The sequence below is a fragment of the Myotis brandtii genome, unplaced genomic scaffold (genome assembly GCF_000412655.1).
Source record: "Myotis brandtii unplaced genomic scaffold, ASM41265v1 scaffold17, whole genome shotgun sequence".
In the NCBI taxonomy this organism is placed as follows: domain Eukaryota; kingdom Metazoa; phylum Chordata; class Mammalia; order Chiroptera; family Vespertilionidae; genus Myotis; species Myotis brandtii.
This window is the reverse complement of record NW_005356259.1, coordinates 3,031,085-3,053,789: the sequence shown is the minus strand read 5'-3', so window position 1 is coordinate 3,053,789 and position 22,705 is coordinate 3,031,085. Positions and strand designations below refer to the sequence as shown.

The 22,705-nt window shown below is 39.2% G+C and overlaps 1 protein-coding gene across 1 annotated transcript in view; it reads right to left on the bottom strand.

Moving 5' to 3' along the window:
• SLC26A5 (solute carrier family 26 (anion exchanger), member 5) overlaps window positions 1-18,621 on the bottom strand; it is a 44,688-nt gene extending 26,067 nt beyond the window's left edge. Inside the window, exons 1-3 of the mRNA XM_005862896.2 lie at window positions 18,515-18,621; window positions 2,601-2,805; window positions 785-924 (exon numbers count right to left, since the gene is read on the bottom strand). Of these exons, the coding sequence (XP_005862958.1) occupies window positions 785-924; window positions 2,601-2,752 (292 nt within the window). The 5' untranslated portion in view covers window positions 2,753-2,805; window positions 18,515-18,621. The remainder of the gene's footprint in view (window positions 1-784; window positions 925-2,600; window positions 2,806-18,514) is intronic.
• Window positions 18,622-22,705: the final 4,084 nt, after the last annotated feature.

Genomic DNA, 22,705 nt, shown 5'->3' with positions numbered 1-22,705 from the left:
CCGAGTGCACAAATTTTTGTGCACCGGGCCTCTAGTCTATATATATAAAAGGCTAATATGCAAAGTGTCCCCACGGGAGTTCGACCGGGAGTTCGATCGCTTGCTATGACATGTGCTGACCACCAGGGGGTGGTGCATAATGAAGGAAGGCCCTGGCTGGCAGCTGGGGAAGGGAGGCCTTGGCCAGCCCTGATTGCCTGCCAGGCCTAGGGACCCTAGCCATGCACGAATTTTGTGCACTGGGCCCTAGTTTATACATAAAAATGTATATGTGCTTTTATTTGATTCAGGTCTCTGTCCCTGATTGGGGAGTTAGTTCCATGAAGACATGGAGGGACAAGCAGATCTTGATAAACAAGTGTGAATGGATAAACAAATTAATGAGATATTCTTAAATTCTTAATATCACATATAAAAATCACACAAATGCAGAGAATTTAACATTTCACGATCTCTTGTAATTAGAATATGAGCTTATCATCAAAAACCTTAATGATGGCAACCCCAACAGCATTTCACAGAGTGACTGATTAACCCAGCCAGTTCCTAACTGTACTGATCTGCAAAACAATATCACCACATTCTACGACTACTAGCTCTGGGGCTTATTAAGGGTTACATTTTTTTTTCTGGAGAATTCTTTTAGACAGGTAGAGGTTACTAGAATGATATGATAAAAACTATGAATTTGCAATCATGATGAAATTAAACAGAAAGAAGTTCAAGCAATTGTTTGAGGATAATGTAGTAAGAAAACAAAAATAAATAAATATATTCTACTGACCTTGCGGAAGCTGAAGCACCCCTGTGCTAATGCCTGAGACCAAGTCACCCAACACATACTCCTTGAATTTGTATGCTGGCAACCACTTAGTTATGGGTAAGAACATATAAATGATATTTCTTATTTTCTTAGGAGTACATCTGGGAGGACAAAAAAAAGACAGAGAAAAAAATGAGTAACATTTCTGTAGAGTTTGAATGAAGGCATTTTCCTTTCCTTTTATCCTGGAATGGTAAGGAAGACATTCCCACTGGTGCTGCGGATAAGCTTTCACTCTGCAGAGATCAGAGACAAGAAGAGCTGTTCTTGCAATTTGTGTTGTGGGGGACATCTAAATCGGCTCCATAATAATGCTCTACAACTGACCATGAAAAAGAAGAAGAATTTAGCTTCAGAATAACTGAGATAACTCCGAAGCTATTCTTTTAATAGATACAATCCTTAATGTACTTCCTGTGTTGGTATAAAAGCGAAGTAGGGGAATTATTTACTGATTGAGTTAACTTTTGAATGTGGAACCAATGACCAGCATCTGCCCATTAGTTTTCCTCTTTCCTTATAAAATCAAGGAAATTTATACAGGTATTTTGAGTTTTATTAACATATGTCCCTTGCTTTAGGGTCTTTGATTCGGTAAACTCAAAATGCCATTTGTCACTGGAGTGTAATAGCTGAGTCTATTATGTCTGGTTGTCTTGGTTAACTGGAAGACCAAGCTGATAAAACCAAGGCCTTGCATTTAATCCCTGTGGGCCTTGGCCAATTTTTTTGCCAGGCTACGCCAATGATCAAAGACATCACTGAGTATCAGTACGGACAGATGAGTTCCATGGCCACAAGGAAAATTTTAAGTGTTCCCGGTGACAAGGAAACAATTTGTTCCATTCAAAATATATTATTGCAGCATGCATGGTATTTTTATATAGTATCTTTAGTGGTTAAGAGTATTTGGCAATTTGATGAAGGAAAATATTAGAAGCAAAATGTGAGGCAACTGTGGTAAGAGCAATAAATTTGAGTAAAACAAACTAGATTTGATACTTTGTTTTGAGAATTGAGATATTAACAATAGTCTCACTTATATAATACTTGCCATATGCCTAATCCCCTAGTAACTCTATGATGTAAGTACTATTATTATACCCATTTTACAGACCAGGAAACTTAAGCACATAGCTGGTAGGTGGTGGGACTAGGATAAAGCTCAGGGAGTCTGACTCTAGTGCAAACATTTTTCACCTCTCCTGAAAGGTGAAGCTTAAATGAACACAGAACACAGAAGGTGTAGTGTCAAGGGTTCCGGAGGCAGTAATCAAATGGTTTGGTTTTGAAGTTTGGGAGCTATCAACAGGCACACATGTATTGACATTCTCACGCCTGCAACATGGCTGTGTTCGTGTCTCCAAAATTAGGAGTCACAGGACACTGAGGGTCCTTGACAGCATAGGTTGGGGATTTAGATTCAGGGTTTTGCCAAATGGGGTAGAAAAAAAAGAGAATGGCTGGAGCATTCTGAGAGACAAAGGGAAAAGGTGGATATTCTGAAAGTGGTGGAGAATTGGAAGTGGGTTATTTACAGGAACCTTTACCCATAATCCCCAAGGCACAGCAGGAATTCAATAAGTATGGTGAAATACATAATGAAGCGCGTGCTCAATCAAATATCTATCACGGACAACCCTGTGGACAGTTCAGCAAATCAGGAGTGCTCACCATTTTTTCCCCTCCATTTCACCAGATTTTCCTTATACACTTGACCTTGTTTCTCTCACAAGTGAATGACAGAATACAGGAAACAGGTTAAAACACAACATACGTGAATGCCTGTTTTAGCTTATCCCCAATGGAATCCGGAATCTTGTCCTTGGTGTGCAGTATTTCCTGGAGGGCCAGATGACTAAAGATAGGCCTGTCCACATAGTACTTCTGGGCCGCTGCAAGGATTTCAGTTTCTTCAGCATGATCCATAGTACTCTGAAATTATTCACCAACAGCAGGAGACAAGCATTTCCTGAGTGTCACTAGGGAGAAAATAAACACTCTATTTCAGATGCCAAAATCCAGTTGATGACTGTTCTTAAGCATCTCTTCCTTGCAGTATTCTAAGTTCTGAATGCTTCATCTTTGGACACCCCAGAGCACCTAACACAGTGATCTATACATAGCAGGCACTAATAAATGAAATAAAATCAATAAAAATCACCCCCCCAAATCAATAAGTGGCTCATTGACCAACCACAGGGCATCATGAAAAAAAAAATATGCCTAGGTCCAAAGAGGTTGAAAATTCAAGAGTCTAAAATAAAAAAGAATTCTAGCAGCAAATGAAACCAAGTACCAATAAGGATGATATGAAAAGATTAGTCTGGAGAAAGGATTTTTGCAGCAGAATCTGACAAATAAAGATTGTATGTTTTTGTTTTGGGCTAACTTTTTAAAAAATATATATTTCCATTGATTTCAGAGAGGAAGGGAGAGGGAGATAGAAACATCAATGATGAGAGAGAATCATGGATTGGCTGCCTCCTGCATACCCCACACTGGGGATCAAGCCCGAAACCCAAGCATATGTGCTGACCCAGGATCAAACCATGACCTCCTGGTTCATAGGTCGATGCTCAACCCAAACCATGCTGGCTGGGCTGGGCTAACTTTTTATGGCCACTCTAGGGATATCACAATATCCAAGAATATCTGGATATTCTTGTATGAGCGGAGTTTGACACATGGCAATGCTACCACTCTGCCTTCTAGCTGCCCCCCACTCCTCCAAAACATCACATGACAGTGTTGTAGAAATGTTTGTAATTCAGGAAAATACCAAGCTTAAAGTCCCATTCACTCTAAGAAATTCCATTTCCTTCCCTCTCACTCTCCTTCAATTTCCCCCACACACTTATCATTGTAGCTTTCAAAAGCCTGGTTTTGTTCTCTGAAGTCTCCCCCTCACCTCTAATCCTTCATAGATGTGTCTATAGTTGCTACTTTGCATAATTTCCCATTTTTCTCCCACTGTATTACAATTACTGGTCTCCTTTTCTAGACTGTAAATTCCTCCAGGCAGCACCATACTCTGAATTCCCGGGATCTATCTCAGTCCTTGTTTCCTAGCAGGGACTCAGGAATAGCTGAATGAATAAAATCTTTGGATTGGTGCCTCATGATTGTTGATAATGTAAGCCAGGCTTCCTCTCTGTTATATCACAGTGCAGAAGGTTAAGTCTATTTTAAACACTTTTACTGTATTGTTCCTTTTGGACACATCCTCCTTGGTCTTCTTCTGTCCTATTTTTAGAAAGGTTATTCCTTCCTCATAGAGCCACTCAAAGAGAAATAGACCAGACAGAGCTGAGGGGAATCTAATAAGAATCAGACTGTTTTTTTTTTTTGTTTCTGTTTCCATGTTGCAAAAAAGTCAGCTTTACCAATGATTTTGCTCTTAACACACATTTATTGTTGTCAATGGGACAAGTAGTGATGACCACTGTCTAAGGATATTGTATCATCTACAATGCAGTGGTGACCAAACCTGGCCACTCACTACAATCGTCTGGGGAAAGGTTTAAAGTACTGCTGCCGAGCCCAACTGGTGTGGCTCAGTGGTTGAAGGTCAACCTATGAACCAGGAGGTCTCAGTTCAATTCCCAGTCAGGGCACATGCCCAGGTTTTGGGCTTGATCCCCAGTAGGGGACGTGCAGGAGGCAGCCGATCAACGATTCTCTCTCATTATTGATGATTCTCTCTCTCTCTCCCTCTCCCTTCCTCTCTGAAATCAATAAAAAATATATTACAAAAGTAAGAGTTCCTTCTTATAAAAAAATAAAGTACTGCTGTTGAGGCCTCACTCTGACTCTTCTGAATTAGGATTCCCATGGGTGGGGCCTGGACAGTGGACATTCACTCCATGTGGGTGTAGGTATGCATCGCTGTATCACTGTATCCATGTGTGGTGACTTTCTTAAGATTTCAGAGCAGCCCTAACCGGTTTGGCTCAGTGGATAGAGCATCGGCCTGCGGACTGAAGGGTCCCAGGTTCGATTCCAGTCAAGGGCATGTACCTTGGTTGCGGTCACGTCCCCAGTAGGGGGTGTGCAGGAGGCAGCTGATCGATGTTTCTCTCTCATCGATGTTTCTACCTCTCTATCCCTCTCCCTTCCTCTCTGTAAAAACTCAATAAAAAATATATTTAAAAAACAATAAATCCCTTAGGTGCCTGGCAACCTAATAAGCTTGCTATTAAAAAAAAAAAGATTTCAGAGCAACAGAATAGGTTTACATTGTAGTATGTATAATGTAAATATACATACTATATAGTATAGTGGAGGAAATAAGATATTTCTAAAATATTAGACATCCTCTTCCTTCTTCTACCCTCCACCTAGAACCTCTCAAAATTCTTTTGACTTCATTAAGCAGAGCAATTAGATGTATGTTTTGAAAGTTCCCTGGGAAATTCAGATGATCAGCTAAGGGGGTATTTGACGTATATAAAAATACTGGCTTTCAACTCTGCCTGAACCCAGAATCTTTTAGAAAACAACAGATATCAGAAAACTTTTAAGAAAGCATCCTAAGAGCCCCGGCCGGTTTGACATAACAAATCACAAAGAAACATTTGAAAACAAAAGCCAATTATATACTTTTCGAAATAATAATAAATCAGTGACATGATTAAAGCCATATGAGATCCTTTAAAAAAAGTAATCTTTATAATAGATGATATGCTAGAACATAACATAATAAATATAGTAAGGGTTAATATAAAATGCTTACTGAAAAGCACATGAAATAAATTTTGAAGAGGAATTTGAAATATAAAGGCGTGATTTAGCCGTAAAAATGGTGCTTTGAATTTGACATTTTAATTTAGGGAATTGGTCCTCAGGCCTGGCTGCACAGGGGAATCACCTGGGCAGCTCTAACTACCACTGATGCCCGACTACAGCCAGGGATTCTGATTGAATTGGCCGGGAGGCAGGCAGGGATTGAGAGCTTAAACGCTCTCCGCAGGAGTCTAATGTGCAGCCAAGACTCAAAACTGCTGACTTCGCGGACGGCAGGATGAAAAGCCACACTCACCCAGTACGCCACAAGTCAATTCTTTTTCTTTTTTTTTTTTTAATATATATATATTTTATTGATTCTTTTACAGAGAGGAAGGGAGAGAGATAGAGAGTTTGAAACATCGATGAGAGAGAAACACCGATCAGCTGCCTCTTGCACATCCCCTCCTGGGGTTGTGCCCGCAACCAAGGTACATGCCCTTGACCGGAATCGAACCTGGGACCCTTCAGTCCGCAGGCCGACGCTCTATCCACTGAGCGAAACCGGTTAGGGCTCAAGTCAATTCTTTAGTCTACGTGTATTCCAAATATCGCATTGGGCGTGCTGACATTAAAATTTTGTTCTTTATCTCAACTTTAACACATTTTGCTAAATTGGGCAACTGTAACTCTCTGTAGGTTAGGAAGAGACAGAGTAAAGAGGGGGCTCTCAAATATTTTTGAAGTGTTGGGAGCCTGGCTGTAGGCTCTGTCCTCCTTGAGATAACTGTTGGGCAGCGTAGAGATGTCTTAAGTGGGGAAAGAAAGGCCTGCTGGAAGGGGTCAGGACTGGAAAGGCGCAGAGCATGTTAGAATGAAAGGCTGTCCTTTTGGGGAACTTCTAATGCTCAACAGCAATAATTAAATAATTAAAGCCTCGAAGGCTATCAATAACCACCTTATCAGAATGAAAGAGGCAAAGTAACCGAGGGACCAACACAAGGAGATCAAATGACCAGACTCCTATCTGACAGATAATGAGGTTCCAGAGTGGCGATTGAAATTATAAATCACCAAATTGTAAAACAAACCCTCACATGAGAGAAAAGTCACTTCTGAGATGGCTTAAAGTGATACATCTTCTGGTAGGTCCGCCAACGAAAATACTAATGACAGAAAAGCAAATTGACCTAGAGGTTTTTCCACAGTTATAAGAGAAGAAATTTAAAAATAGTTTAGAACATCTTTCATCATAGTTTTCTAGACCTGAAAGTAATCTTGGAGACCATCCAATTTAAGTCCCCCACACTGTAGGTCAGAAAATGAACTCTACTACACTCACTTGGGCGTAAGTGACTTATCGAAAAATATTCTCAAAATGCAAAACTTGTTTCCTATTCAAAGTAGTTGTCAAATGTAAAAGGCACAGATATTTATAAATAAAAATTATAACAATATAAAAATACGCATGAAGATGTAAAGTACAGCACAGGGAAGACAGTCAATAACATTGTACTGACTATGCAAGGTACCAGGTGGGTACTGGAATTATTGTGGTGATCACTTCACGTGATGTACGAATGTCTAATCACTTGCTGTACACCCGAAATTAATAAAATACTGTATGTCAACTGTAATTGAAAAGTTAAAAATATTATAACAAAGCACCAACATTTTAGCTTCAAACTAAAGGCAAGATTTATTTGCTTGGCAATAATGAAGATTCACTATGATTTTATGGAAGATGCTCCAAATTGGAGGTCAGGGTCAGGGTCTAGCCCTACTTCTGCATCTCAAGTTCTATGCTGTGATGACAGGGTTAAGTAGATCAGGAGTTCCATACTTGGAAACATGTCAGAATCACCTGGGAGCTTGAAACCACAGATTTCCAGGTCCTTACAAGATTCAGATTGAGTAATTCTGGAATCTGTATTTTTTAAAGCCCATGGGGTAAGACTGATGAACAACCTGTTGGGAAACCGGACTGTAAGCTCCATGAGAACAGAAACCCAATACTGTTGCTATCTGTACAGTGACTGCTAGGTAGAGCTCAGAAATGCTTGTTGAATGAATATGGAAAAATAACTGCCTCTCTGGGTCTTGGTTTCCTGGTCTTTAAATGATATTTCCAGTGATAACATTCTGAGGATAGTCTTGGCAAGTTTGTTCAAAATGCCAATGAAATCTTTGTGCGTAAATGAGCTAGAATGGATTCAGTTGTCTGCAACTAAGAAGTTTACACACACACACACACACACACACACACACACACTCACACCAGTTTAATAATGTTTTCCTCTGTTTTAAGTTGGAAGGTGAGTATTCTTCACTATGAACTGGAGATGTCAGTTAAGACATCTACCCATCTATTCAAAGTAATCAAGTTGCATAGTTATAATTCGAATAATGCATATGTTAGCCTTTTATTTATTTATTTATCTTTTTAAAAATCTATTTTTATTGATTTCAGAGAAGAAGAGAGAGGGAGAGAGAGATAGAAACATCAATGATGAGAGAGAATCATTGATCGGCTGCCTCCTGCAGACACCCTACGGATGGGGCCTGCAACCCGGGCATGTGCCCTTGGCTGGAATTGAACCCGGGACCCTTCAGTCTGCAGGCCGATGCTCTATCCACTGAGCAAAACCAGCTAGGGCTATGTTAACCTTTTAAATCCAAGTATGCAGCACATGCCCAAACTTACTACATCTTTCACATAATTTACCTATGGGTGTCAGCATGAACAATCAACAAAAATAAAAGTTATTTATTATAAACTTTTTCTACACTTCCCAGAGCAACAGAACATAAACGTTTCTATAATGAACATGGCATATAGAAAAGTTTTCATGAATTATAGTCCAGAAAATAAAGTTTTCACTTATGACTTTGTCAGCCTTTTCCTGAAAAGCAATTTATAAAAGCTGCTTCCTCTTCTCTATATTTCTGGCATAACTAGAAATATATTATCTGCTTCTCCTTATAACAATCACTGACTAACTGCAGTAGCGCGCTATGTAGGAAGATCCAAAGGCCTTAAAATCTAAGCTGGTCCGAAATGTAGACTGTAAGCTCCGTGAGGGAGCACCATTGTCTCTGAACACCCAGCACTGAGCCCAGCATGCAGCAGGCTCCCAGACATTTGTTAACTGAGTGCTCTTTGTCTTTGAATGGTAGGGACCAAGGTTGCTGGAGTATCTAGCCTGGGGCTCTGTCATCCTTTACCTCTTATATCCTCCTCCTCCCCTTAAATTCCTCTGCTAAAGGATATTAGATTAGTATCCAGAGGGGCAACATTGTCTGGTAGGCTTTGGTTTCAGAAGGACTGTGTTTGGCCTCTGCACCTGGTATTTACTAGTAATAGCTGTGAGTTTTTGCAAGGTCCATAAGCTTTATGGCCCTTTGTTTGCTAATCTGTAAATGGCAGTTATGAGCACAGGCTGAGGAGTCGCAGAGACGTCAGTTCCAGTCTTGGTTCTGCCATTATGACAGGACGGAAGGCAAGTTACTCGTCCTTTCTAAGTAGGGTGACCATAGGTCCTGGTATTTGCTTGCTGTCCCCAGAGTAATTATTACTTCCAAATTGTCCTGAATTAGAAAATAATTTACATTTCTCTCCTTCAGATTCTTTAGCTCTAACACTGAGATAAAAATAAACCTCCTTAGAGATCTGAGAGGAATAAATTAGAAAATGTTTCTAAAGTACTTACTATGGGGCCTGGCACATAGTAAGTGTTCAATAAGTGTGTCTATTATTATTACTACTGTGGGCAGGGCACCTAATTTCCTTCAACCTTAGATTCCTCATTTGTAAATAAGAATAACAATGTTCCTTTATTTTCATTCAATTGTCTTTTTGAATCACTAATATATTCACATGGCTCAAAACTATGTAAAGAGGATTAAAATAAAGTCTCCCTTCCCCCATGGCTGGAGGCAACCATAGTGTCAGTTTCTGTGTGTCTTTCCAGAGATATTTTATACACCAGCGGATAGAAATATATCTTCTTCCCATGAATGGTAGCATAACTCAACACCATTCTACACCTGGTTTTTTTCACTTAACAATATTTCTTGGTGATCTTTCTATATCTGTACAAAAGAGCTTCCTCATTTTACTTTTTAAACCGCTGCCTAGCATGCTGTTGAATGCATGACCCCTAACTTGTCTCACCAGGCCTCACAGTGCCGCACTGGGGATTAAAATTATAAAGCACTGAGGAAAAGGTACTCAATAAATATTTACTATTACCTTTTTAATCAATCCCACACTTATTTCCTTTTACCTGCTCCATTGCTCAAAGCCTTGGGTCTCCATTTATTTGTTCATTCAATACTAATCTACTGACTCTCTACTTCCATGTTTGGCTGTAACATGAGAGTTGGCTACGCTTAGAGACCAATAAGCTATGGTACCTGCCCTTAGAAAAGTTGTCACCATTTGTCTGCAGAAATTTACATCCTTTTAAGAGTTTCTTATAGGTGGGTGATGGCATATGAAATGACAGAGTATACAGGGAAACAGAGAAAGTTTTGGGGATGGGAGGAAGAGATTGTTGTCAAGGAAATACCAACATTTAGGAAATGAGACCAAGGATCTTTTATATATAAATCATGTTACTTTTTCCTTCTTATTAGAAAAGTAATATATGAACACTAGCAAATTTGGAAAATGTCCATTTCTCTCATGCATAAATGATACATATTAAATGTATATTATAAATGCATATATTTGTACATATATAATGTATATATACATGGCTCAGATACTATCTTAATAGTTTTGCATTAAATTTTTTTACTTAACATATTATAAACATTTTGTATGTCAATAAGGAACTTCAGAAATATACTGTTTAATGGTTGCATTATAATATATATAAAATGATGCAATTAACCACCTTCCTTATTATTAGATGCTTAGCCTACTTCCAAATTTTTGCTATTATAAGTGGGATTTTGTTTTTTGATCTGTGTGAGTTTACATGTGTGATAGTAATAAAAGCTAGTTCATTTTTAAGCAACGTAAATGCTCACTTTACTGGGTAACTTACAAAGTGAGTACATAAACACTACAAATTGACTTAAAATAACATGAATTGTAGACATTTATGTGAGTCTTATTTATACACAACAGTAGTTAAACATAATTATTGTAGTTACTGTTTATTGAGACTGTGAAATTTTAAAAAGTCACAGCCTCTCTGTTAGTAAAAATGATCCTCATCTTTCAGATGCAGACTCTGTGGCTTCCATGGAGTAGTAACAGCTGGGACTGGAATTGAGGTCTGCTCACTTAGAAACCGCGCTCTTATGCTATGCTGCCTCATTAACTGTGCCTGAGATTAATTATGTCAAAATGTTTATCTAATTTATCTAAATTATGTTACTTATAGGCATGTATTCCCCCTTGTCATGACTTGTTTTTGAAGCATGGAGATTAGAGGATAACAAAATTAGAAGAGTAGAGGTCAAGGAAGGCTTCAGAGAGGATACTGGGTTTGAAGTAACTCTCGAATAATGGGTAGAAGGCAAAAGTGAGGGCCTGTGATTCTGCACAGAGAAATGAAAAGTAAAAATTGATAGGAAATGTCCATGGCATACCAAAAGCACTGTGCAGTACGTGGTTACAGGAAATGAAACTGCAGAGGTCAAAGAAGACCAGGTCTTAGAGGACCATAAAAAGTCTGGCTACAGGTTCCAATTTGAAGCCATATGCTCTGGTTCTTTGACTATATTCCCATCCTCCGTTATCCTATATAGAACTGATCAAAGCCACCAAGCCATGCAAAAATGATTCAATTCCAATAAAGAAACTGAATCCCTTCCAGCACTAATTTGTTGGGACTCCATAAGTTGATAAATTACAAGATTTATTTTCCAACTAGGAACACTTGAAAGATCATTAATACACTTAAGATATGCCTCCAGGATTTTCTGTGGGGTAAAAAGCTCAATAATTCAGATTGGTGCTTAAGTTTGAATGACAGATATTTTAATAAGAAAACGTTCTCTATGTGAAAATTGAAGAAGAATCTACTGGTTTACCAGTCATTTCTTTTTCTAAAATAATAACTTTAGTAAAAATAATACCGATACAGTAAAATTGCAAATATTATGGAAGGGCTAATTGGAAAAATAAAGTTTTCCACCCCTTCTTCTCCCAAATTCTAGCTTTATTCTCTGAAGCAACCATTTTCTTCAAATCATTTTTGCTTTTAGTTCTTTGAGTAAGTTTATTTTTAACTCTAAATCAGCTGTTAGTATTTTTGGTGGGACTTGTGTGGAACTGTTCTGTGCATTTAGTATCTTTGTACCTGACACCAAGTGCTCGTCGTTTAGGCAAATCTTGAGGACTAAGAACTACAGTTCTAAGTAATATAATTACATGGCTATTTTTTTACTTATCAAATTTAGACATTATCTATGAATGCTTACCAAGAAAAATGAATATTTAAGACTCCTTATTCCCTACTATTTTTGCCAGGTTATATTATTCTTTTAATTTCTTTACTTATGTAACCAATATAGGCTAATTCATTTTCTCTATTCTCTCCTGGAATTTTTATTAGACACATATTGGAGCTTTTCATTGTATCGTTGTGTCTTTTAATCTCTGACATTTTTCATCTTTTAATCTCAATGGGTTGATTCCAGATAGTTTTCTCAGATTCGGTTTAAAGGTTACTACTCTATCCTTGCCTCTAATATGTTCTTTAGCTGGTACATAAATTTAAAAATATTCAAGTCTATATTTTTCATGTCTATATCTTCTTTTTGAAATATGCTGTTCTTTTTATAGTATATTATTTTTGCCTTTAGTTTTCTATACTTTTTATCCCTTTAATAATTTTTAACACACTTTTAATATTTTGTTCCTATATTTCCATCACTTTACATTCTTGGGCCTCTGATTCTTCTGTTTGTTTTGTTTGTTGATAGTATTCCCTTATGGGGAGTTGTAGATTTAAAAAATTGTGAGCTCATATTAAATAAAAGGGGTTGGGGGGTAAGTGGTTCACTGTCTCCTTGGCCCTGAGACCATGTCTTGTTTCCAGGTTTGAATGGTACAACCCATCCTCACACCCTGGGATCTGTATCCCACAGAGAAACGCCTATGGGCTGTGCTGAGTATGAACTTGCATTTATTGTCTTTTAAAAAACACTTTTCTGCATTCTGGTAGCCTTTATTTCAAAGTTAATTATTTATTTAAACATCTAATTGTGTTTTAGTCTTTATGTTTGTGTGTTTGCACTGGAGGGAATTTGTGTAAGTCAATTTAGTCCTCTGTGTTGTTAAATGGCCCATTATTACTACTATGTGAATTTTGTTCATTACTGGTTCTATCTATATTTTTCTTGTACCTTACTACTTGTCCTAATTTGTATAAATTTCTTTCTAAGTCTGGTGATAAACATCTGTTAGTTTGGGAGTTAATTTAATTACATGTGGGGAGTTAGACTCTTTCTACCCTTATTTTGCTGGAACACTTCCTTAGGTAATTGCTTCAGAAAGGGTACTTAGAAGCAAATGACCTGAATCTTTGAATGTCTGAAAATGTATTCATTTTGCTCTTACATTTAATTGACAATTTTACTGGCAACAGAATTTTAAGTTCAAAACAATTTTCCTTATAATTTTAAAGGCACTACTCCAGGGTAGTTTAGTATCCAGTTTACTAATGGGAAGCCTTACGTCAATCTTAGGTAAGTGACTTTATTTTTCCCTTTCAGAAAGTGTTAGGAGCCTCTCTGTATCTTTGACTCTGAAGTTTTGTAATGATTGTATCTCTGTATGGATTTTTACCCTCATTCATTTGATGAACCTTTTTTTATATCATAATTTGCCTTAACAAGAGGTAATTTTTCCTTGTATTTGTCAACTTCTTCCTTCCATTTTCTTTGTTTTCTCTTTCTAGAGCTCTAATAGACTGGTATTGGACTTACTGAACTGTTTCTCATCTTTTCTAGCACATATATTCTCCATCTCTTTGACATTTGGTTGTGCATTTCAGGAGATTTCTTAAACTTTGTCTTTTAGCCCTTCTAACAAATCATTTTTCATTTTAATAACCATTTAAAAATTAAAGATATTTTGTCTGTTTTCTGTTTGCTCCTTAAAAGAATTCTGTTTTGTTATATGGAAACAATGTCTTTTTAACCACTCTGAAGCTACTCATATTTTTTTAAAAAGTTGTTTTAAATGATATTCCCTCTAGCACTAGTAACTTTATTTTTTCCCCCATGCTTCTTCCTATGGAAGGCTATTCTTGGTTATATTTTTAAAATTAAAGACTTCGTTGACTTTTCTGGTTAATTGGTGTTGCTTTCCTCCATAAATCATGTATATAATCTTCTAGGATAGGATCCTTCCCTGAATGAAATGGTGATTACGAGGCTTTTTGCACCTGTGGGCTCTGTTGACTTCTAGGTTGACTTTAGGGTGAGGAGGCCAGAGCTGGCTTCCAGGCCAGAGCCCACCACTTCCCAAATGCAAGAAAGAGAAAGAATTTACCTAAAATACCAAACTCATATTAGAAGCACTGGTTCACCTTAACTAATCCACAAAGACTTCCCGTTAATTCTCTGCTTTCAGGCCCCGCTGCTCGTGCCTGCTCTCTGTCCTTGCTGACTCTGTGTTCAGAGCCCCTTTCTATAGGGTCACCCCCATTCCTAAGGTGGTCCTTCTTGCACTAATTCTGGGTTCTGTCTCATCAGTAACTTTCCTCCAAACATTTTCCTCTCTCATTCTCTTTAGAGTTCTTCCTAGTCTTTGTAAAATTTTACAGTCAATTAAAAAGAGTTATAGGATAGAGAGAAGGCAAATGCTTTTGCTTAGTCACTCATGTTTAATCTTTGTCTTATTTTTTTTTTTTTCATTTTGTAAACTGGGAAGTTGCGTGCTAAATTTTAACAATTGAACACATTTTTAACATAAAATACATAGATATATGAAGAAGCATTTGAGAGCATTTGCCAAAAAAAATGATAAACAAATTGTGGGTAATTTTATTTTATACTCTTTGTATGTCCACAGTCAACACCATTATTTTCATAACAAACATAATAAAAGTAAATTTTAGGTGCGGATAAAGGGTACTTTTTGTTATTCTCTTAGAGGAGGAGTCTGCAAACACAGGAGCCCCTTGGCATTTGAGAGAAGAGCGAGAGTTATGCTCTGAGACCTCTGAGAACCCCAGATTTCACTGAGAACACCATGAATTGAGAGATGAATGTAGGTGAGCTGCTTGACTGATGCAAGCTATCGGGTTTCTTTTTGTTACATGCTTCACATACACCCCTAGGAGGCAAGTAGTATTTTCTTCACTGCCAATCAAGGTCCTTTTAGATTCACTTCCCATTTACAATTGAAAACAAAACTGCCAAGAGACCACTGTAGGAATCATGCACCTACACCACCAACAAGGGCCAGGTAGGTAATGACAATGATTGAAGTGAACCAGGTGAGTCTGTGCCAATCTAGAGAGCATGTGCCAAGCCCAAGGTGATCAGCTACTATTCAGCTCTCACTGAATGTTGGCTTCCAGTTCTAAATGTCCTTTATGCTGAGGTTCAATTTACATAGAGTGAACTGCACAGATCAGTGTATGGCTTAATGAGTTTTGCCGCACATTTTAGAGCACTGTAAATAGAACCTGTCTATCATCCAGAGCTGTCTCCTGCATCCCTACCCAGTCAATCCCTGCCACACCCCCAAGTCAGATAACCTCACTTCGGATTTCTATCACCATAGATTAGTTCTGCCTATTCTAGAACTTCATGTAAATAGAACACCCAATTTTTAAGAGAACTTGAAACTACATTTTAACGGAAACCTTTTTTAAAAATATATTTTAAAAATTTATTTCAGAGAGGAAAGGAGAGGGAGAGAGATAGAAACATCAATGATGAGAGAGAATCATTGATTGGCTGCCTCCTGCACACCCCACACTGGGGATTGAGCCCACAACATGGGCATGTGCTCTGACCAGGAATCAAACCATGACCTCTTGGTTCAAAGGTTGAGGCTCACCTACTGAGCCACATCAGCCAGGTGAGGACAACTTATTTTAAATATTCCCCAACCAACTCCTCCACTGTCTTCTTCGCAGCTTTGTATTTCTCCATAGCACTCATCACCATCTAACCTGCACTGCATTTTACTTCCTTATTTTCTGTATTCCTCCCTCCCTTCGTAAGACATGGAAACAGGTACACAGTAGGACTTCATTAGACATTTGTCGAACAAATGAGTGCATCAAGGAAGAAAGGAAGGAAGAAATGAAAACCCCTGCTAGCTTTGGAGATGCTAGTTAAGAATGAACTAGTTAAGAAAATTTTATCATTTCTAATTATCTTCCAGCATCTAATTGTTTTGAGGCAGTAAAGATTTAAGGAGCAAACTAACGATAATCTTGAAGACCAGAACAACCCTGACTATACTTACTATCTTTAAAAATTAGATTTGTGGGAGGACAAATGCTTATATATAAACACATTACTGGGTATTTGATAATAATTAAGTTTTTCATTAGGTTTAAAGTTATGATGACAAAACCATCTTTTCCTAGTACATTTATTCCTACCTTAACTCATTTTAAGAAGTAGGCAGAGAATAACTTCCGAAATAATAAAATTGCACGTGCTCAATATTACTAAATCTTTGTAACAATGATCAGCAATAAACAAATGAATCCAATACTAGAAAAACATTTTTTTTTTTAAATGTCAGTGAGTACAACCAGTTCTAGGTCAATGTAGAGGTGGGGGCTGAGCTGGTTGTATAGTTCTCCACCAGATTTTTGACAGAAGGTGAGGGCAGTCCCTCTGAGACACCAAAGGTTTCCACTCCAGAAAAAAATGTTCTTCAACATAAGACATCATTTAGAATCAAGTCGGGCTCTGTGCTCTGTGATTGGTCAATGCTGATTAGACCAACTGTATTCAGGTTGCCAATTGACCCATGGAGACACCATTCCATGCACTGCGTATGGAAGACTTCAGAGAACACACAGGAATCATGGGCCACATTTACCAACACAGAGTAGGTGGGATACAATGATTTGCCTAAATTTTAGAAATCTTGAGAATAAACTTGTAGCAACTATAAGACCAAGCAGAGAGAAAAGAAATAAATTAAATGTAGTTCTTGAATCCACGGGCCTTCTTACCCTTGTTCTACATTTCCTCCTTAATGTCTTTTCATCTTTTGTCAACTCATGTCTGTCTTTTACTGATCTGACAGTCACACATACACTGTTTTTTTCTTCTTCTGGGTGTTTGGGATGTGAAGGGCAGTAGGAGAAAGAAAGAGTAGGATAAACAGAAATAAATTTCATGGATTACATTTAATGTTATACCTTTAAATCTAAGAATAACTTTCAAGTGTGAACATCTGCAGAATTTACAATGTAAATGGCAACAAGATTAGATCCAACAAATGATTAAGGTAAACTATGTGCTCTTTTTTCCTATCCCAGTTCTGGTAACTCAATAGCCTACAACTACTTGAGAAGGTGTGAGGATCATTTTTTTTTTCTTTTATCTCAGTTTGGACACAGAAGCTCACATTTCAGCAACGATCAAGGTGATCATCCTTATCCCTTGCTGACACCTTTCTCCCCACCCCAACAAGTCACAGATCACCTCTAGGAGAAAATTTCAATAGGCTATTAAACACTGGCATGGATACCGAGAGAAGACAGATAATCCTCTCTGGGGACCTTAAGGAACAACTAATCATCTTGGATAGGCAGAGTTACACCTGATTCAGTCCGTCAACATGTACTAGCTGCTGAAAACTCACAAAGCACTGTGGAAATACTAGCTGGTGAGGAGGCACGGCACCTTCCCTGAATGAATGGACATTGCTTGATTTGGACTGTTTCTTAGAAAAGCACGTTAAGACCTGGTTACCATTAACTGTATGTAATACTGGGCCAGGCTGTGTATAAAAAGAATTTTGTTCCCTGGTAAGTGTTTCTCAGTGGTTTGAGTGTTGGCTTGTGGACTGAAGGGCCACTGGTTTGATTCCTCGTCAAGAGTATACGCCTGGGTTGCAGGTTTGATTCCCAGCCACTGTCGGAGCATGTGTAGGAGGCAACCAATTGATGTGTCTCTCTAACATTGATGTTTCTCTCTCTGCCTCTCTCCCCTTACCCCCTCCTATCCATTCTCTCTAGAATCAATGGAGAAAATATCTCTGGTGAGGGTTAAAAAAAGGAATTTTGTGGGCCTGCTTTCTACCTTTAGGCGATACAATCTTAGAACCATTATGGTTATTTAACCCAATAACTCGCAATCTTGGCCAGGCATTAGTATTTTCTGGGTGTGTATACAGGAAACGGGGGCTTTAAAAAAATAGAGATGTCTGGACCTGCCCCAGTCCAATGAAATCAGAATCTCTGATCTAGTTTCCTTCCTTCCTTCCTTCCTTCCTTCCTTCCTTTCCTTCCTCCCTCCCTCCCTCCCTCCCTCCCTTCCTTCCTTCTTTTTTCTTTCAAATTAAACTCTCCAGTTGATTTAAGCGCATTAAGATCGCTAATCCCACATGACAACCTTATCTTATACATAAAAAAATTAAGGTCCAAAGAAATTAACTGACTTGTAACTTGCCCAAGATCACTCATTTAGTTAATGGAAGAGTTTGGATTAAAATGATGATCTCCATTAATTTACTCATCTAATAAATGTCTCTCAATGTCATTCTAGGGTAGTGACCAGCTACCTAGTTGTTACTGAAGAGTAACAAGGTAAGTCAGAGCTGGTTCACATCTAAGGATCAGGCAAGCTGGTCCTGACAGAAGTTAAAAGGGTGAGTTTTAAGCTATGATGGTTCTGGCATGTGCTCTCTCGGTGTATTCAGGCCTCTGGAAATGTTAAAGGAATCCTTTGGTCCAGGTATACTATATTGCTACCTATGACCCCCTGTCCCATTTTACTAGTTCCAGGAGTCCCTCTACTTACCCAGATCTAATGTGTAGCACAAGGGGGAAGGGGACAGGGTCCCCAGCTGGGAAGTCTGGTGCAGTTTAGTGAAACCTTGATCAGTGGGGATGACAGCTGGCTCCTCGGCCCTAGGCATAGAAGAAAAAACAGTTTATCCACAGTTGCTGGCTTGTTCTTTGAAAGAAGTTATGTCTAAAATATTTCTTTTTCATATTTATATATATACATACACACACACACACACACACACATATATATATAAAAATATATTTATTGTTTAACGTATTACATATGTCTCATTTTTCTCCGACTGACCACCCCCCCGCCACTCCCACCCCCGAGGGCAAGTCCCCACTGCCCCAGTGTCTGTGTCCATTGGTTTTGCTCATATGCATGCATACAAGTCCTTTGGTTGATCCCTAACCCCCCACCCCTGCCTTCTCTCTGAGGTTGGACAGTCTGTTCAGTGCTGCCTTGTCCCTGGATCTATTTTTGTTCGTCAGTTTATGTTGACCATTATATCCCACATATGAGTGAGATCGTGTAATATTTATCTTTCTCTGACTGGCTTATTTCACTTAGCATAATGCTCTCCAGTTCCATTCATGCTGTTGCAAATAGTAAAAGTTCCTTCTTTTTTATAGAAGCGTAGCATTCCATTGTATAGATGTACCAGTTTTTTAATCTACTCATCTGCTGATCGGCACTTAGGCTGTTTCCAAATCTTAGCTGTTGTAAATTGTGCTGCTATGAACACAGGGGTGCATATATCCTTTCTGATTGGTGTTTCTGTTTTCTTGGGATATATTCCTAGTGGGATCACATTTCCAGTTTTTTGAGGAAACTCCATACTGTCTTCCATAGTGGCTGCACCAGTCTGCATTCCCACCAGCAGTGCAGGAGGGTTCCTTTTTCTCCACATCCTCTCCAGCACTTGTCGTTTGTTGATTTGTTGATGATAGCCATTCTGACAGGTGTGAGATGGTACCTCATTATTGTTTTGATTTGCATCTCTCGGATGTAAAATATTCTTAATGCTGTCCATTCATTCCCAATAGCAATAAACTCTCTCCCAAGACACAACTACAATTCTCACAATGGTTTACATGGAAATATTTATATACTAAAAAGATATATAGAGTTCAAAAAATGTACACACATATTGAATAATTATAAAGGCAGTGCTTATTAAACTACATTTCATTTTCAAAATTGAGCTATCAGGTATTAAAGTGTGTGTACACATTTTGGGGGACACCCTCTGTGTATATCTCCCTCCTAAAGGTGAACTATGTATGTGTATGTGTATGTGTATGTGTATGTGTATGTGTGTGTGTGTGTGTGTGTGTGAGAGAGAGAGAGAGAGAGAGAGAGAGAGAGAGAGAGAGAATTTGTTCAAATTTTCAACTGAATCATTGCCATACTTAGCAATTCATGGCTACCAAAGTTGACATGAGAAACTATCCTAAATGGTGTATCAGTACTTGAAGAAAAACAATCTCAGAGCAGTTTTATTGAGAAGAACAACAAAAAATTGAAAAGTGAGATTCATAAAGGTCAAGGTAAAAGCTAATCTTTATCAACTAAAAACTTAGTGTGGCTCAGTTGGTTGGAGCATCATCCCGTACACCAAAAGGTTGTGGATTTGCTTCCTGGTCAGGGCACATATCTAGGTGTCAGGTTCGATCCCAATGGGGGCGTGTACAGAAGGCAACTTATGGATGTTTCTCACATTGATGTTTCTCTCTCTGTGTCTGTCTCTGTCTCTCTCCCTCCCCTTCTCTCCAAAAACCAATGAACATGTCCTTGTGTGAGGGTTAAAAAACATTAATAGGACTAATTTATCTTTATTCCTTCACAAATAATACAATTATTACCTCCCATTCACAGAATACTTACTCAAAATGCCATTCAAAAATGAATTAAATAACAGCCACTCAGTTGGTGGATAGACTCACTCCTTGCTTCACTTCTATTTTCCTCCACTTGTCAACCCTCTGACTAATTTACTTAGTTCTAAAGTGACACCTTATTCCTGGGCATCAAGAATCCTCTGAAAGACATGCAACATGTTGAATGGGTGTGGATCTTTTCTGGTGATAAAGTCCCTAGCTTTAGCCAGATTTTTAAAAAGACCTGTCCCCTCCCAAACGCTCCCTAGAATTCCAGGCTGACGTTGGGGAGAAGGTAATGACGGTGGTGGTGTTGTTACCCACAATGAAAGATTTTATGAAAGTAGCCTCTGGGACTATTCTACCAAAGCATTGAAGGATTTCGTGAAATTGAATTTATCCTCCAAAAGGATGGACTTAGTAAGACAGAGTTTGGAAAGCACCAGAGGATTGCATTTATCCACGCTGACTTTGTCTTCTTTCCTGCAAGACTTCACTAGTTTGAAACCAAAGGAAAAGAAATCATCTTCTCATTTTTCTTGTTGATTTTGGCTTTATTAACTCAATGTTAATGCAGATGATAGGAAAAACGGACATATCTTCTTACTTAGTTATTTCCTAGAAAAACTTTTACTTTGGAACTACTAAAATGCAGACTACCTGCAATGGTAGAAAAATTACAAAATGACTAGGATACCAGGGGACACACTTGACCTTTAGAATGAAATGAAAGCTCAACTGCTTTTTATTTTAAATTGAATAGACAGGGCAAACCTAACAAACCAGCCCACTGCTGCTTCAACTGGAAAATTCCTCCATTTTCCATTCTTCTGCAATTCGCAGCGAAGCGCCTCACAAAGGGAAGGCGCTCAAATACGTGTTGGATTGAGTCAATTCTCTGAGTATCGCTCATAAATTAATGAGGAACGTGTAACTCTGTATAGTTTCAGGGTAGTTAAAGGGAGAAAAAAAAAAGAAATGCTACGTAACAGCATTGGGGCTTCAGGTGTTGTTACCTAATAGACTGGAAGGCTTCCCAGCAGTGCACTTAAGGTATCAGCCCTAGCAACCTTACCTAGGAATTCCTCACCCCAAGCTTCTTTCTAATGCAAATAGGTTTGAATTTCTCTCCCCAGCTCCTGACCCCTGACTGAAAGTTCTCTGCAACAAAGAGATACTACCGTAACTAGGCCTGCCTAGCAAAAACCCATTTTAAACTTCACTTCAAAACGGCGTAAACAGTTGGTCCTTGAGCAATGCAGGGGTCAGGGACGCTGACCCCGTGCAGCCAATCATGTAAGTATAACTTGTGACTCCCCAAAACGTAACTGCCAATAGCCTACTACTAGCAAGAAGCCTTACCAATAACAAACAGTCCATTGACACATTTTGTACATCTAAGGCGCGTTGTTTCCAGTTTCCCATAAGAAAAAGCTGACTTTCAGTCCCCTGCCCTAAATTGCCATTTTTGTTATAAAAGCTTTCCTTCATGTTTTTAATATTCTAGACGCCGATGGATAACACAGACTCTTCCCGCGGGTCTGACCGCCTTCTTCACAGCCCTAGACTCTCGCAGTTCCCGCCGTGGCGGGCTGGGCCGGAGGGCGCACTCAGTAGACCCATCCTGTATAATTGGAGGCAGCTCCTGGTCTCCAGGTGAGGGCGCCCAGAAGATCAGAACGGCAATTGGGGTACAGCGCCTACCACGGAGGCCGCCGCAACCAGATGTCAGAGCAGCAGGCTCTTGGCAACCCTCGGCTACGGGAGTTTCCGGAGACCCGAGGTTCAGGTTCTGCCAGGGGGCTGAGCGGGGCTCCCCCAACAGGCAAAAGCGGGCAGACCCACCCTGCATAACTGGAGACAGCTCCTGGTCTCCAGGTGAGGGCGCAAACAAATCAGTTTTGTGTTTTTTATAAGAAAACCGATCGGGATACCAGCAGGTTGGACTAAGAAAGCGCCCCGATGGCCGCAGCGGGGCTGGGATGAGGGCGTTTGGGAGCAACGTCCAGGCGCTTGAGAAGTTAGGACCGCAAAGCAGCAAACAGCAGAGGGATGCAGACGCCTCGGAAAGATGCAAACGACTGCAAGGCTGTCTCGCTGCAAAGGTCCCGCAAAACAAACACAACACAACACAACACCGAGGCTGCGGAGGAGGATGTGCGGGAAGTTTGCACAGGACAGAACTTCTGGGGACTCGGTCCTGTCCGGGTTCAGAGGCGGCGCAGGCGTGGGCAAGTCTAGTTAGCTGACCATTATTTGTAAGAGAGAGAGAGAGAGAGAGAGAGAGAGAGAGAGAGAGAGAGAAAGAGAGAGAGAG